Consider the following 16514-nt stretch of genomic DNA (forward strand, 5'->3'; position numbering starts at 1 on the left):
TAGTAAGAGAAATGGAAGAGGGAACAAATCAGATTATTTGGGAGGTATACAGGAAAAAGAGGCCTAGAGGAAGACTCCTTGCTCTCTGGCTTCAGATACTGATAATAGGATAGGTAATAAAGCAAGAAAGATCAGACCCAGAATGAAGAGAGGAAGAGAAGGAAAGAGAAGAGAATCGTAATATTTCACTCCTGACAGCTTTAGATCACAAACCGCAAGCTAGGGTGAAGGCAAATTTGTGCAGCTCACAAAAGGAGGAGGCGCGTCTGAACTTCTGAGGCCAGGAAAGGGAAGAGAAGCCAAGCTATATTCAAATCTCCCGTGAGAGGAAGCTAAACATGCCACTGTCTGAAGTGAATAACAATGTGGTCTGTTCTCTCTGCCTCTGCTGTCTGGTTATCAGGGCATAACTAATGAAATTTCAGTAGAACAATAGAGTCAGAGTCACCATGTTTTGAAACACCCTCTATCTCTTTATCTTATTAGAGGAAAAGCACAAAAATAATTTGTGCTCTATTTTTGTACAAAATGAGGCAGAAAAAAAAACCATGTACCTCACACTTCCCATACTGTATGTCATGCATAAATAAATTATAGCAAACATATATCCTTCAGATAAAAAAAGTCTTATATTGTTTTTGAAAACAAACAAATATTGAAAGTTAACACAATGCTAGGGGCTTTGTGCACTTTATCACTCTTCACAACTACCCTGTGAAGTGGTTAGTATTACCCCTATTTTACAAGTGAGGGAATTGATCCTCAAGAAGTTAAATATAGCTAACAAGTGGCAGAACTGAGATTCCACTTCGAGTCCAAAAGTCAAGTTCAAATTCCAGTGAATTGAGTGACTATGTGGTGTTCACAGAAGTGGAGAAAGATAAGAGAACAAAATAATGATGTCTCTGTGCCTTTCTTTCTTGGGGATTTCTCTGTCACTACCATTCTGTTACAATCAACTGATACTTCCTGATTTTATCTTTAAAACTATGCTCTCCAACCTAAAATGCTTTCCTGTCTCTTCTCTGTCTATCCAAGTTCTAAATGTCCTTCAAATCCAGCTCCAACTTAAGTTCCCCATCACCTGTGAAGCCTTCCCTCCATCATGCTCCCTCTTTCCTATTGATCTTTTATTCCATTTATTGTCTCAGTCATTCAATCATCTATCCACTCCAGAAACATGAGCCTGCTATAGATAAAGCAATGCACTCAGCACTGAGGTTGTATGAAGGAAATAAGACACTGTGTTTATAAAGTCAAGTCTCAGAGAAGAAACTAACCTACAGGGCTAAGAGTCTATACAAGTCACGGCCTCACCTACCCTGAGACTAGAAGAACTAGATGATCCCCAGGTACCACTACTGACCTCTCTGATCAGGGCCACAATAGATGGACCCTGACAGAATGGGAAAAAAAGGCAGAACAGGACCCAAATTCTCAAAAAATCCAGACGTACTGGATCAGCTGAGACGAGAGGCCTCCCTGGGACTACCACCGTGAGATACTCTCTAAAACTGGAACCGAAAGTATTCTCTGAGGTTACATTTTAGACTGTCATGCAAAATAAAGAATATTACCCATGAGTGTGGTGCTCCATTAAAAAACCATTTATATGAGACCAAAAGGTCAACAGTTACTCTAAAGATGATAAGATAAGGGGGCAGGGAAACTCTAGCACTAAACACAGAAAAACCAGAATGCAATTAAAGAGAACGTTGACACATTGTGAAAAATGTAACTAATATTACCGAACAATCTGTATAGAAATTGTAAAATGGGAAACGAATTTGTTGGATAAACTTTCACCAAAAACACAATAAAATATTATTAAAAAAAAAAGACACCATGTTTGTTTAGGAATGGAAGACAAAGAAAACTGGCTGTTTGTTTCATACTGTTAGGTACTGAAAAGTGTTTTAAGACCTACACTCAGTCATTTATTGTTTTATGTATACAAGTGTTAATGTGAATGTCTGATTGATTCAGAATCACCAGAAATTTCTTTTATTTCCTCTATAGTCCTCTATTCATCCAACAAAAACTTGCTGAACTCCTATGTGGCACAGTGCTAGGAGCCGTAGTGAATACAAACATATACTAGACCCAATCACTGCCCTTCACCTGAAGAAATAAAATACATATGCAAATAACTATAAGGTAGAACGCATGATAAAACTATGTAAACATTTACATGGACTGATAAGCACTAAGAGTATAGAAAAAAAAAAAGCAAAAATATATAACAGGTTTTCAGAAAGAAATCAAGACCAGTAGGATCTTCAAAGGCCAAAATAAAAGATAAATGCTAGAAAAGAAAGACTCATGCTTAAAACTGCCAATTGGTATTTTCTACTTAAAAATTTTTTAAAAGTCACTTCCATAAAAAGTAAATTTTACATAATCCTAGCAAGTTCAGTATGTGAAAAATATTTTGACTAGTAAGAAAACTGTGAAAATGAATATTAAAAGGAAGATTTAGATGTGCTATTCTGAGCTTCCAACTCTTGGCAGTCAGCTGGCTAAGAAAGACGACAAGGGATAATTGTCAAAACTTCTGGTTACTGAGATATTTATAAAACCAAACCTGTTGCCATCTAGTCGATTTCGATTCATAGCAACTGTAAAGGACAGAGTAGAACTGCCCCATTGAGTTTCCAAGGAGCGCCTGGTGGATCTGAACTGCCAAACATTTGGTTAGCAGCCATAGCACTTAACCACTATGCCACCAGGGTTTCCAAGATATTTATAAAGAGTCTCGAGAAAGACAAAATGATCCTAAAGCTTTATTCAGTATTTGTACTAAATGTATGAACAAAATTTTCTAGTTTTTTAATGTTAAATAGCATGCTCTATTACTGAACTTCTCAGGGGAAAAAATACAATTTTAAATGCAAAAGAGAATCATAATTATTTTATAATTTCAATTTAACAATAAAATTAAATAAAAAGCAAGTATAAGTATTGCCATAAATCTCTTCTAATACAGAACCAGTGGAAAACTACTTCTGAACTCTAATCTCATTAAAAATAAATTGTTTAGGCTCACATTCACAGTAAAAGTATGTGGCTTGTTGTGCTCTATTAGTAAGGAATTATCTGATAATATTTATGCTTAGTCATAATATTTTTTGACACTATTCAATGTATTAAAAACACTGAAACTGGACTATATGAAGAAGAATGTGGCATCAGGATTGGAGGAAGACTCATTAACAACCTTGACATGCTGATTACACAACCTTGCTTTCTGAAAGAGAAGAGGACTTGAAGTACTCACTGATGAAGATCAAAGACCACAGCCTTCAGTATGGATTACACCTCAATATAAAGGAAACAAAAACCCTCACAACTGGACCAATAAGCAACATCATGATAAACAGAGAAAATATTGAAGTTGTCAAGGACTTAAATTTACTTGGATCCACAATCAACACCCAAGGAAGCAGCAGTCAAGAAATCAAATGACGTACAGCATTGGGCAAATCCATTGCAGAAAACCTCTTTCAAGTGTTAAAAAGCAAAGATGTCACTTTGAGGACTAAGATGTGCCTGACCCAAGCCATGGTATTTTCAATTGCCTCATATGCATGCAAAAGCTGGACAATGAATAAAGACTGAAGAACTGATGCCTTTGAATTATGTTGTTGGTGAAGAACACTGAATACGGCATGGACTTCCAAAAGAATGAACAAATCCATGCTGGAAGAAGAACAGCCAGAATGCTCCTCAGAAGCGAGAATAGAGAGACTTCATCTTATGTACTTTGAGCATTAACGATAAGGCAGTCCCTGGAAAAGGATTATCATGCTTGATAAAGTACAGAGTCAGTGAAAAAGAGGACAGTGAAAAATGAGACGGACTGACACAGTGGCTGCAAAAATTGGCTCAAACATAGCAAGAATTGTGAGCATGGTGCAGGACTGGGCACTGTTTCATTCTGCAGTACAAAGGGTCTCTATGAGTCAGAACCAACTAGACAGCACCTAAAAATAACAAGATTTAATGTATCTAATTCAAGATTTCGTATGCTAAATTAAAACATTATGTATATTCATCTGATTACAGAGGATGAAACTCAAATATCATGTCGAAGCTTGGGAAATTTATTCTCCCCAAATCATGGATTTTCTTTTTTTTCTGGGATAGGTTTTAGGAGAGATCAATAAAGATATTTTTCATAGGGAAAGAAAATAAAGGTTCTCAATATGCCCAACTAAACTTCTTATGGATCTGACCCTCCCACAAATAACAATTAAAATTCTGGATAAAATACAAAAGAAAAGTAACTGTCAGAAGCCACTGAAGAATAAAAAAAAACAGGCAGATCGTGAAGGAGACTCAAAGGGGGAAGAAGATACCAATGCAGGGTAAGCTTCCCATTTTTATGGTGGTGATGAGTAGAGCAGCTAAACCTCAGAGAGAAAAACTTTGGTTTTCCGACTTAAAGAACCAGGGGACTGAGTTCAGGACAACCACAGAGGCTGGAAAGTTTGGGGGGGCCGGGGGAGGGGATGAGCCAGTATCCTAAAAAGAAGAGGGCCAAAGAAGTACATTGTGTGTATCCACATCCCTGGGAGACCCCTGAAACACTGTTGCATAAAGCAGACTGCAAGCGGCCCAGCTAGGTAAAGGAACTGAACTGAAATCTGACTGCCATCTTAGAGACAGAGTTTGCAGTTTGGATTGAAACAAGTTAATTGTTTATAGAACCCTACAACCCATTCTTTTTAAGTGCACAGAGTGCACTCACCAAGATAGACCATATGCTGGGCCACAGAAGAACTCTCAAAGAATTTCAGTCATGAAACTGTACAGAGTGTGTACTCCAACCACATGGAATGAAATTTTAAATCAATAAAAATAAAATATATAGGAAAACTCCAAATATTGGAAATTAAACACGACTTCTAAATGATCCAGGGAAAAAATAATCAATCACAGAGAAATTAGAAAGCATTTTGAAAAGGATGAAAATACAGCATATCAAAATGCATGTGGGGTAGCTAAAGCATCGTTAGGGGAAAAGTCGGAGCTTTAAATACTTAGAAAAGAAAAAAGGTCCAACGTCAGTGATCTAAAGTTCTACTTTTGGAAGCTCGAAAAAGAAGAGCAAAGTAAATCCAAAGCAAGTAGAAGTAAGGAAATAAGAAGAAACATCAACAAAAAAGAGCAAACAATAGAGAAAACTGACATAGCGAAAAGTTGATTCCTTGAAAAGATCAACAAAATTGATAACCCCTGCTTATATTTAAAGAAAAAAAAAGATACACATTACCAAGAATAAAGTAAAAAATGTCCTACGGATTCTATACACTTAAACAAATAATAAGAAAATAGTAAGAACAATTTCATGCCAACAAATTTGCCAACCTAAATGAAATTTAAAAATTCTTAAAATTTATAACCTATCAAAGCTGATGCGAGACTAAACAGAAAATCTGAATATCTTTATATTTATTAAATAAATACGTCCGAGAAATCATCTTACATGATTTAACTGATGCATGCTATCACTGAAGAAACAACAACAATCTTAAACAAAGTGTACAGAAAAAAGAGAACACTTCTCAACTCACTGAGGCCAGAATAACTCCGATACCAAAATCTGACAGATATCAAACTGAAAAAAAAAAAAATTATACACCAATCTCCCTCACAAGCATAGATGCAAAAACACTTAACAAAGTATTATCAAGTTAAACCACACAAGATCTAAAAAAGATTAAAAATACATCATGACCAAGTGAGGTTTATCCGAGGAATACAAGGTAGATCACTATTCAAAACAATGTATCAGTATAATTCACCATAGTAATAAAGAATAAAAACCATATAATCATTTCAATAGAAGAAAAAAATTAACAAAATTTAACACTGATTCATGATAAAATTCTCAGTAAACTAAGAACAAATGGGAACTTTCACTATCTGATAAATGCCATCTATTAAAAAACCTACAGGTAACAACATAAAAAAAAAAAAAAAAACAGGTAACACCATACTTAAGTAAAATATTAAACACTTTCCTCCTAAGATTAGGCACAAGACAAGGATGCCCATTCTTACCACTTCTATTCCGTTTACATAGAAAATCTTGAAGAATCTATAGAACGACTACTAGAACTAATAATGAATTTAGCAAGGCTGCTAGATATGAAGTTAATATAAAAAATTAAATTGTATTTTTATATGCTAGCAGCAAATAGGAGTACCTAGGTAGTGGTCAAGCGTTCAACTACTAGTTGAAAGGTTGGAGGTTCGAACCCACCCAGAGGTGCCTCAGTAGACAGGCCTGGCAATCTGCTTCTAAAAGGTCACAGCCTTGAGAACCCTATGACACAGTTCTACTCTGTACACACAAGGTCACCATGAGTTAGAATCGGCTTGACGGCAACTAACAACAGCAGCAAATAAGTGGAAAAATAAAATTAAAAAAAAAAATTCTACATGCAATAGTGTAAGAAAAAAATTAAATATTTGAGAATAAATTTAACAAATAACATGCAAGACCTCCATAGTGAAACTACAAAACACTTGAGAAAAAGACCTAAATAAATGAAGAGCCACACCATGTTCATGGATCAGAAGATTCAATATTGTTAAGCCAGCAATACTCCTTAGATTAATCTGCAGATTCAATGCAGTTCCAATCAAAATCCCAGCAGGCTTTTTGTAGAAATTAACAAGATAATTCTAAAATTTATATGGAAAATACAAAGGACCTGGAATATTCAAAGCAATCTTAATAGAAGAAAAATATAGAGGACTTACACTATCCAATTTCAAGACTATTATAAAGCTACTGAAATCAACACAGCATGGTATTGGTATAAAGATACACATATAGATAATAAAGTAGTATAGAATCCAGAAATAGAGCTACACAGCTATAGTCAACTGATTTTTGACAAAGGCAGCAAAGCAATCCAACGAGGAAAAAAAATATTTTCAACAAATGCTGCTGGAATGAATGGCTGTCCATATAGGGGAGGAAAAAAAAAAGGAATCTAACCTCTACCTTTCACCATATACAAAAATTAACTGGGAATGGGTCACAGACCTAAAATGGAAAGCCTAAAATAATACAGGCTTTAGAGAAAATGAAGGATCACATCTTTGTATCTTAGGGGGTAGGTTAAGGTTTCTTAGGTTATAGAATATGCTGATCATGAAAGAAAAAATTTGTAAATTAGACTTCATAAAAATTAAAAATGTGGTAATCAAAGACTGGCATTAAAGAAATAAATAATGAAACCATAAACTGGAAGAAAATATTCACAAAACTTACATGAGACAAAAGATTGGTATATAAAAAAAGGATATATAAAAAATGCCTACAAAACGATAATAAAAAGATAAATCCAATTTTAAAATGATCAAAAATTTTTAACAGAAACTTCATAATAGAAAGATATAAGGATGACCAATACACACATGAAAATGTCCTCAACATCATTAGTCATTGGGGAAATGTAAATTAAAATCACAATGAGACACCATTACACAATCACTTAGAGTGGCTAAAATTCAAGAGATAGATGTCAAATGTTCACAAGGATGTGAAGCAAATGGAATTCTCTTGCATTGCTGATGTGAATTTAAAATGGTACAACCACACTGGAAAATGTCCTGGCTGTTTCTTATAAAAACTAAGAATAAATCTACCCTAAAAAAAAAAAAAAAATTTTTTTTTTTAATCCAGCAATTCCATTCCTAGGTATTTACTCAATAGAAAGGAAAAAAATACATTCACAAAAACTTATACAAAAATGTTCATAGCAGCTTTATTCATAATAGCCAAAAATTGGACCAGCCCATGTAATCATCAATAGGTAAATGGCTAAGCAAACTATGGCATATTCAAGCAACAGAATACTACCGAGCAATAAAAAGGAACAAACTACTGCTATATACAGCAACATGGTTGAATCTTTATGTAGTAAAGAACGTGCCCAAAAGAAGAGTCCTGGCCTTTGCACTCGTCTTTTGGGAGGTAATCTCTGGGATGCCATGCCTATTGGGAGTGTCTTTGTTTGCCTGAAGACAAAGGGTCATACGGGATAGTCTAACACTGTGACTTAGGACAGAGGCTGGCCACATTCATAGGCTCTTGGGATAGAGGCTGACCATGCCAAAAAGACCAACAATGTGATATAGGGTGAAGACTTTTGGTCATGAGGTATCAGTCAACCTGGAGACAGAAATCATCTGTGTAGGCAATCAATCAATCAATGATGCCTATATAATGGGGACCCCATAAACACTCAGCACACCAAAGCTGGGGTGTGTTTTAGCAAATATTCCATGCATATTGTCAGCTATCTGTTGCCAGAAAATAACAGCACTGTGACTCCACGGGGGGAGGACACTGGAAGCTCTGCATTTCGAACCCTTCTGGACCTTCCCCTATGTACTTCTTCCCTTGGCTGATTTTTATCTGTATGCTTTCCCTGAAAAAAACCATAACCATGAGTATAATAGCTTTCAGTTAGTTCTGTGAGTGTTGTTGTTGGGTTCCATCGAGTCGGTTCCGACTCATACCGACACTATGTACAACAGAACAGACGTAGACCACCAGGTCCTTCTTCCTAGTCTGTCTTAGTCTGGAAGCTCAGCTGAAAGCTGTCCACCACAGGTGACTCCACTGGTATTTGATGTGATGCTTCCAGCATCACATCAACACACAAGCCCCCACAGTATGACAAACTGACAGTCACATGGGGGTTCTGTGAGTACTTCCAATGAATTGTCAAACATGTGGGTTCTTTTGGGAGGCCCCAAACTTGCAATCTCAAAAACATCATGTTGAGCCAAAAAGGTCTTACACAAACAGTACATATTGTATTATTTCTTTCATATGAAACTCTAAAACAGATAAATCTAATGTATGATAGGAAAAAAACAAAAAAGTGACTGCCTCTGGGGAGGGTGGGAGCTAATTGACAGTGAAGAGGCATGAGGGAACTCCTGGGCCGATGATAATTTTCTATATGTCGGTGAAGGTTTGGGTTACAAAGGTGTATGCATCTGTCCAAACTCAGTGAATGTGCTCAAGATTTCACTGTGAACTTCTTTCAAATTTGAAAATTTTCATAATAAAATGTTGGGGACAAGAAAGAAGAAAGAAAATAACACTGGATTAACTCAAGCCTATCTGACTAGCATCATTTCCTTCTTACTTTAACAAGGTTACTACTGGACTTATAACTGACAATAGAGTAGAGTGAATGTGTGAAAAAGAGAGGGGTTTTTAACTAACCAAAAGCAAAATATGAATTAAATGAACAATGCTATAAAGTGTTAATATGTAACGGTTATCTAGAAGTAGGTTAAATGAGAGCCCTACAAGACTGTTCTAGTCAGACCAATGCCAGGTACGCTGTGTTAACTTATGCGAACTACACTTTAAGATACACAGGTAAACTGGATCAAGTTTAGAGTAAAGATGCGGGCTTAAAGCTGTTCTTCCTGAGATATAATTGAAGAAACTGCAAACATTTAACATGGAGAAAAGAACTCAAATGAACATGGTAGCAAACTTCAAATATATAAGGTACTGTCATAAAAAGAATAATACTTGTTCTATAATGGCCCGTAAGAATGAAGCCAACTGATAGAAGTTACATGCAAACAAATTCAATGTCAGTAGAAGGAAGACATTTCTTACAGTTAGATAGAACCAAAAATGAAAAGTGGGGGAGGCTATCTCAGAAGGGTATGAATACCCTCAATACAGCAATAGTAACTCAATGATAAATTGGACCAAATTAACTTAAAGATATCTTTCAAATCTAAGAACTTACTGTAAAATAAAAGGTAAATCTTATTAGGCTAAGTCATAAAAGGTTGCAGATTGATTAAAATAGTTATACCATTCACCAAAATAGATCTGAGATGATAAAGTTTAAATGTAAAGGAAAAATAAGAAAATAGAAGTTATTTGTCAAGTCTATAAATGAAGACAGCTTTAAGCTGAAAAGCATTAGAAGAAAATTTAAAGGAAAACAAATTTCATTACATAAATATTTTAAGCTTTTATGTATTAAAAACATTTAAAGGCAAACAATAAGCTCTGCAATTATGACAAAGGAACTACACGTTTAATATATAGATGGGCTGTTCAATATGGTAGGCCTAGCCACATGTGGCTATTTAAATTTGATTAAATTAATTAACTTAAACTAATTTTCAATTAAAAATTTAGTTCCTCATTTATGGTAGCCACATTTCAAGTGCTCAATAGCCACTGTAGACAACACAGATATAGAACCTTTCCATCAGTGTAAAAAGTTTTATTGAATAACATTGATATATGCATATCATATATTGAAAAACATAATAAAAAAATGGTTAAAGAACACGTAGCAGTTAAAATATTTAAAATAGAGTAACTCAATTCAGGGAATTAATTACACAGGTGAGAGAAGAGCTGAGATGTCAAACGGGGTTGTACAACAATCCAGAGATAGGGAGCCTAAGACAGGACAAAAGGCAGAGTCCAAAACCCAAGATTGATCACCTGACTAAAGCTGGGAACATAACAGATCTCTCCAGTGGAAGACGGAGGCAAATATGAGACATAGCCCTGCCAGATGTGTGCCCTGAGGTAAAAAAAAAAAAAAAAGGCGGGGGGGAGGAAGAAGAAATACCCTAGTTCTCCCTTCATTCTACCTTCCAATCTCCTTTCAGTACCTTCCGTGGCTGAACCCAGACAGAAGCCAAGAGAAAAAGGAGCCTGGGAAATGCAGCCTATAGGAGTCAGCCCCACTATTATAAAAAGCTCAACATGAAAAGAAATAAAAAATAAGTCTAAGGCCAAACAGGCTACAGCCTGTGATAGTTACAAAAAGATAATTTACAAATGGCCAACATATGAAAAACGTTCAAGCTCTCCAATAATCAAATAAATATAAATTAGAACAACTGCTATTAAAATAACAATATTATATTTTAAATAGTAAATAATAACTTGAATACTTGATGCTGATAAGGGTTTGGTAGATAGACTCATACACTCCTGGGGGAGGGAATTCATTTTCTAAATATTTTCAAAGTTGAAACAACTTTGCAAGGTGCATCAACTTTTTTTTCTTGTCTATACCATTAGCCCTACTACAAAATCTAGAAAACGTGAATTCCAGAAAAAATTTTAGAAACAAAGATCCTCACTGCAGCTTTATAATACTGGGGGAAAAAAATGGCAATGACCTCAATGTCCATCAGCAGGGTAACAGTTAAATAAATTATGTCTATCCAATCGTTCAAAAATAACATTGAGTTCATATTCGCCAGGCACAATGGTAAGTGTTGGAAATTCAGAACAGAGTTAACCAAAGCAAACCAAATCCACTGCCATCAAGTCTATTCCAACTCATAGCAACCCTATAGGACAGAGTAGAACTGCCCCGTAGAGTTTCCAAGGAGCACCTGGTGGATTTGAACTGCCAACCTCTTGGTTAGCAGCCGTAGCACTTAACCACTACGCCACCAGGGTTTCCAGAAAAGAATTAGGAGGTAATAATAAAATAACTTGTAGCCATTTCAATAATGTTTATAAAAGATTTCAGTAAAATAATGCAATGTTTACAATATGCTTAGTGAATAAAACTGAGTCTAAAATTGATTGCACTTATGTAGAAGAAAATATGCCAAAAGGTTGATAAAGGTTGCCTCTAAGTGGTAAGTTTTAGGGTTTTTTTTCCTCCTTCTTTATATGTTTCTGAACTTTCAAAATTTTCTAAGGAAATACATTTTACAGTTCTCCTTCAGAGGTATTAATCCAAATGTTTAAGACTATAAACCTGCTACAACAGTGCCAGTTTACCTGTTGCAATAATAAACTGCATTATCTGGATCCAATTCTATTGCCTGTGTATAGCAGTCCACCGCAGCAGCGTAATTTTCTTCTTTCATGTGATTATTGCCTAAAACAACCAATATATACAGTAAATACAAAATACAGAATACTTAAAGTCTGAAAGGTAAATTTTAATCATAGAAACTACAATAGTACAAACGGCAGGTACATGATTTTTCACTCATCATGGAGATAAATTTTATATCATACTATATAGTTAATTCTCCTTAGCCTTCAGTGTGCATGCATGAACAATGCAGAGTCCTCAAAATTAATGTTTGTACACCTTATAAGATTCAGGCCTCATTAAGAGAGTAAATGCAACAATTATGACTACAGCAAAATCCAGTTTCTTTTAACCTTCCTTATCTTCATCTCTCTCCTTTTTAGAAGTGTCCCGCCCTGCTCTAGATGCAACAACCTCATCAATCACCATCTCAATCCAGGCCTGGTCTTCAATCCCAATTCATCCCGTCATAACCTATACCTGCTGAGTAACCAGGCTCTCAGAACTCTACTGGGGCTAAGCTGGTAAACTAATCATGGTAATTAGCAAATAAAATTTTTATGTGCTATCTCTTCCAGAGACAGATTCTTTTAAGAAGGGGATTTCTGAAGATTAATTTCTGCAAAGACAGCATTTCGGATACCATAGCTAGCCCATGTTGTTGTTGTCGTTAGGTGCCGCTGAGTAGATTCCGACTTATAGCAGCCCTATAGGCCAGAGTAGAACTGTCTCATTGGGTTTCCTAGGCTGAAATCATCACAGGAGCAGACTGCCAGGTCTTTCATCCCTCAGATCAGCTGGTGAGTTGGAACCACCGACCTTTCAGTTAGCAGGCTAGTGCTTAACCACTGGCTGGCCCACCAGTGCTCTTCGGCTAGCCCACAGGGCACCAATTTTCAGGAAGGGTATCTGTAATTACATCTGTTAATAATTTACTAGATTAACAACTGGTTAGCAAAACAAGGGATTTCCTGTAGTTATCATTTGTTTTACATTAAAATGTTCTGCACATTTATAAGAACCAGTGCTTAAAATCAAAACTTTTACAATAATAAATTAGGGGATAAGAATGAAGGATTTACATCACAAAGGCTTCTATGAGTCTTTCAGCATTCTCTAAACCAGAAGCTCTCCTATATGCCTTGTATATTAATAGATCATTAGCTACTTAAAGGGGAGAAGGGGGTGTTAAGTCCGCAGGGATCAGGCACAGAAAGACTAAAGAAAAGGCAAGTAGATAAAAGCATCTAGAATTGTGCGAAAGTTACTGCAAAATTGGGAATCAGGGATGAACGCAATGAAGACTGTTCTGAGGTGAGGAAAATGTTCTATAAGTTAAATAATTTGGGGCCCCTCCCAAAAAAGTAATGAATATAAAGCCTCCAAGGAAGCTGAGAAGATACCATCATTTTTATGATTAAGCACAAAGTTAACTACATTAGACCAGGTAGTTAAAATAGATTTGCTTCTTCCATATAACAGCTTTTAATTTGAGGGGGTTATTGGGATTTTATTGTTGATGCTAGCTATTTTATTCTTGGGATGGCATTTATTATTATTATTAAAATGTACTATATATATTTTACTGTAAACCACCTGAAATGTATATATACTATAATGGATGTATACATTCTACAAAGATTACATATATGCAAACTGTAAGTTAATGATGAAACGTTTCAAAGCACAAAATATTCAATATACAAAAATTGAGGACATAAGTATAACTAAGCATTTGTACAGCACTTTATAGTTACATGGTGCTCTCCTATTAAACTGTTCCCTTTAATCTCACATCACCTCTATGAGAACCCTATACTTCTGTGACCTGTCGGGTAATGACAGCACTGAACTCTTCTTGATCTCTTCTGATCTTACTGGAGCTCTTCAGAAGCAAAGCACACCAAAATATTTAAAAGCAATCTTCCAGAAAGGTATGCAGGCCAAAAGCCTTAATTACTCAGTCAGATAGGTACAACATGCAGCCTGGGATAACCCTATGCTTGACAATATGCCAGGGCCATTTTTGGGTATTTGTTCCCCCACACAAATAATAAAACCTGGATAAAATGACAATCTTAGATGAAACATGTCTTAGATGTGACATGTCTTAATAAAAAAGAAGGACTAAAAGTTCTGGGTTAAAGGCAAAGACAGTAATTGATGCTGCAATCCCAGTAAATGAGCCTCACCCTGCTCATTCCTCTAACTCGTCTTACACTTGTTATGTCAAAACAAACTCCACAGGGAATATAATCTCCCAATGTTTTGCCATGCAGAGGGAATAAGCATGAGGGACTAAAACAAAATCTTAATTTGCCATTTACTCGTCATTATTATTATGCTAAACCATGAGACCTGTAGAAGTAAAACATTAGTAGAGAAAATACTACATCACTGAAGATTTCATACACTAGAAAAACCTGGGCAAGAGAAAAAAACAGATCAAATTCTTTCAATTAGAAACAAATGTGTGAAAAATTCATACTTGATATGAATTTTTAAACCAAGTTCATTTGGGGTGAACAGTATAACTCAACTGACACTGAGGATCTGGTTGGCTGTAGCTTTATCTTCATGTAATTTATTTAAGTCATATTACTCTAAGCTATTTTTTTTATAGGGTCAATATGAGTCAGAATAGACTTGATGGAAAGGGGTTTTGTTTTGTTTTGTTTTGTTTGTATTCTAAGCTTTTAAGGCACTGTGCTGATACCATTTCTGAAAGGAAATAAAAAATTGAAAACTGAAACCAGTGTACTGGAAACAAAGCACTTCATAAATATCATTCTAACAAAATAACCATGCAATAATGAAAAGATATACATGCAATGATACTGAATACAGTGCTACTTGGGATTACAAAATTATCTGTCTGGGTAAGTAAATAATGGTCTATCAGTGTCATGGAGCACTAAAAATCAAAAACCAAACCCACTGCCGTTGAGTTGATTCCAACTCATAGCAACCCTACAGGACAGGATAGACTGCCCCATAGAGTTTCCAAGGAGCGGCTGGTGGATTCTAGCTGCCCAGCTTTTGGTTAGCAGCTGAGCTCTTAACCACAGCCCCACCAGGGCTCCAAAACCAGAGCTATTAAAAATAATGATATAATTGTATATTTATTGACCCAGAGAGATGACCAGCCCATGGAACAGAAAAATACACTCTTTTCCATAGCTTCCTTTTTTAGACATTAAGTGATTAAAAAGCAAACAAAACTCAAGTACCTTCTTCAGGACATGAACGAACAAAAAGGCCAGTAAATGATTCCAAGTATAATTTCTGAACGCATACGTTCCCTAACAACTCTCTGCCTACAGGAAGGGGAATTTATTGGCTCTCATTCACAGCTAAAAATAATGGCTCTGCTTTACAGATTCTTTAGTACAAATCTTTTGACCTGACCTGGCTCTCTTCTATAGCTTAACATAACAGACGTGATGGAAAAACTGAACACAGATTCTCAAGAGGGAATTTGTTAAAACCAGGAATGCTTCAACAGCCAGCAGTTAGAAATACAATATTGTAGGTAATCAAATGCACTGGCTAATAAACGCTTAAATGTCATACGCATGCACTAACAAATTTCAAAGAATTCAAAAACACTAAATACACTAATGTTAAAATAATACTGAAAATTATTTTTCCCTCTTTGATTAAACACAAAGAATTCGGGATCCCAGAGTACAAGTAGCAAATACAGTCACAAATAATCAGCTCTTAAGTTATTCATTTTGCAAGTTTTACTCACAACAGATCGACTTTTACTCAAGGAAGCCATACCTACACCGCTCACAAGCCATTCTGTATTTACAGGTTTCTTATACATCATATTCATTTTTGTTTCACAAGTGCCAGGTGAACCTATGATAATCTAGTCTTGGCAGTGAAAATCAGAATTATATTAATTCATTGACAATCACTTTTTTCAGAGTTTCAGAAAGCTTTATTAAAACAGTACTTTTTCTATGAAATATTCACCTTCATCTTTTAATTGGTCAGCTTTCCCCACATCTTCAGGCACTGAATTAGATAGGGGCAGAATGTCATTCTGAAATTAAATAAAAATCAATGTATTTCCATTTAGTTACCCAGTCATCTCAGACAACTACAAGAATACTGAATTATCCACATTATAGTAAACAATCTGTAATTCTACTCATGAAATCTAACACCTAAATATTAGTGTTAGCAAGAAATAGAGGAAGAGTCCTCATATATTAGAAATATGAATATGTAGAATCTCTCTGAAGGACAATGAGTAACTGTGAATCAAAATTTGTTTAACTGCTTTCTCTGTACACATCGATCCACTTCATTAAAAAAAAAAAAACTAAAATCAGTATACAAAGATTAAAGTGTGCTCATAAAAGTGTTTATATTAGTGAAAATTTTAAAACAAAACGTTTAATATCATATCCAAGTAGTACCACATTAAGTAATTAAAAAAAATTTATAATATATTATTTCAAAATGTACACATGCACACGCACACACATACACACACACACACAAAGGGTAAAAAAACAAACACTAGACAGGTGTATACCAAAAAGTTTACAAGAGTAGTAATTGGAGATAAATATTTCAATTTCTTCTTTATATCTTTCCACTTATCCAAATTTTTTAAAACAATGAAAATATATT

The 16514-nt window shown here is 35.3% G+C and overlaps 1 protein-coding gene across 3 annotated transcripts in view; it reads right to left on the reverse strand.

Annotated features, from left to right (window-relative positions):
- The window catches only part of SGTB (small glutamine rich tetratricopeptide repeat co-chaperone beta), a 52736-nt gene that overhangs the window by 21217 nt on the left and 15005 nt on the right, over positions 1–16514 (reverse strand). For all 3 annotated transcript variants that reach the window (XM_049864521.1, XM_049864530.1, XM_049864512.1), the window contains 2 exons: positions 15849–15918; positions 11825–11924 (listed from right to left, as the gene is read on the reverse strand). In XM_049864521.1, the coding sequence (XP_049720478.1) occupies positions 11825–11924; positions 15849–15918 (170 nt within the window). The remainder of the gene's footprint in view (positions 1–11824; positions 11925–15848; positions 15919–16514) is intronic.

This window comes from Elephas maximus, chromosome 2 (genome assembly GCF_024166365.1).
Source record: "Elephas maximus indicus isolate mEleMax1 chromosome 2, mEleMax1 primary haplotype, whole genome shotgun sequence".
NCBI classification, from domain to species: domain Eukaryota; kingdom Metazoa; phylum Chordata; class Mammalia; order Proboscidea; family Elephantidae; genus Elephas; species Elephas maximus.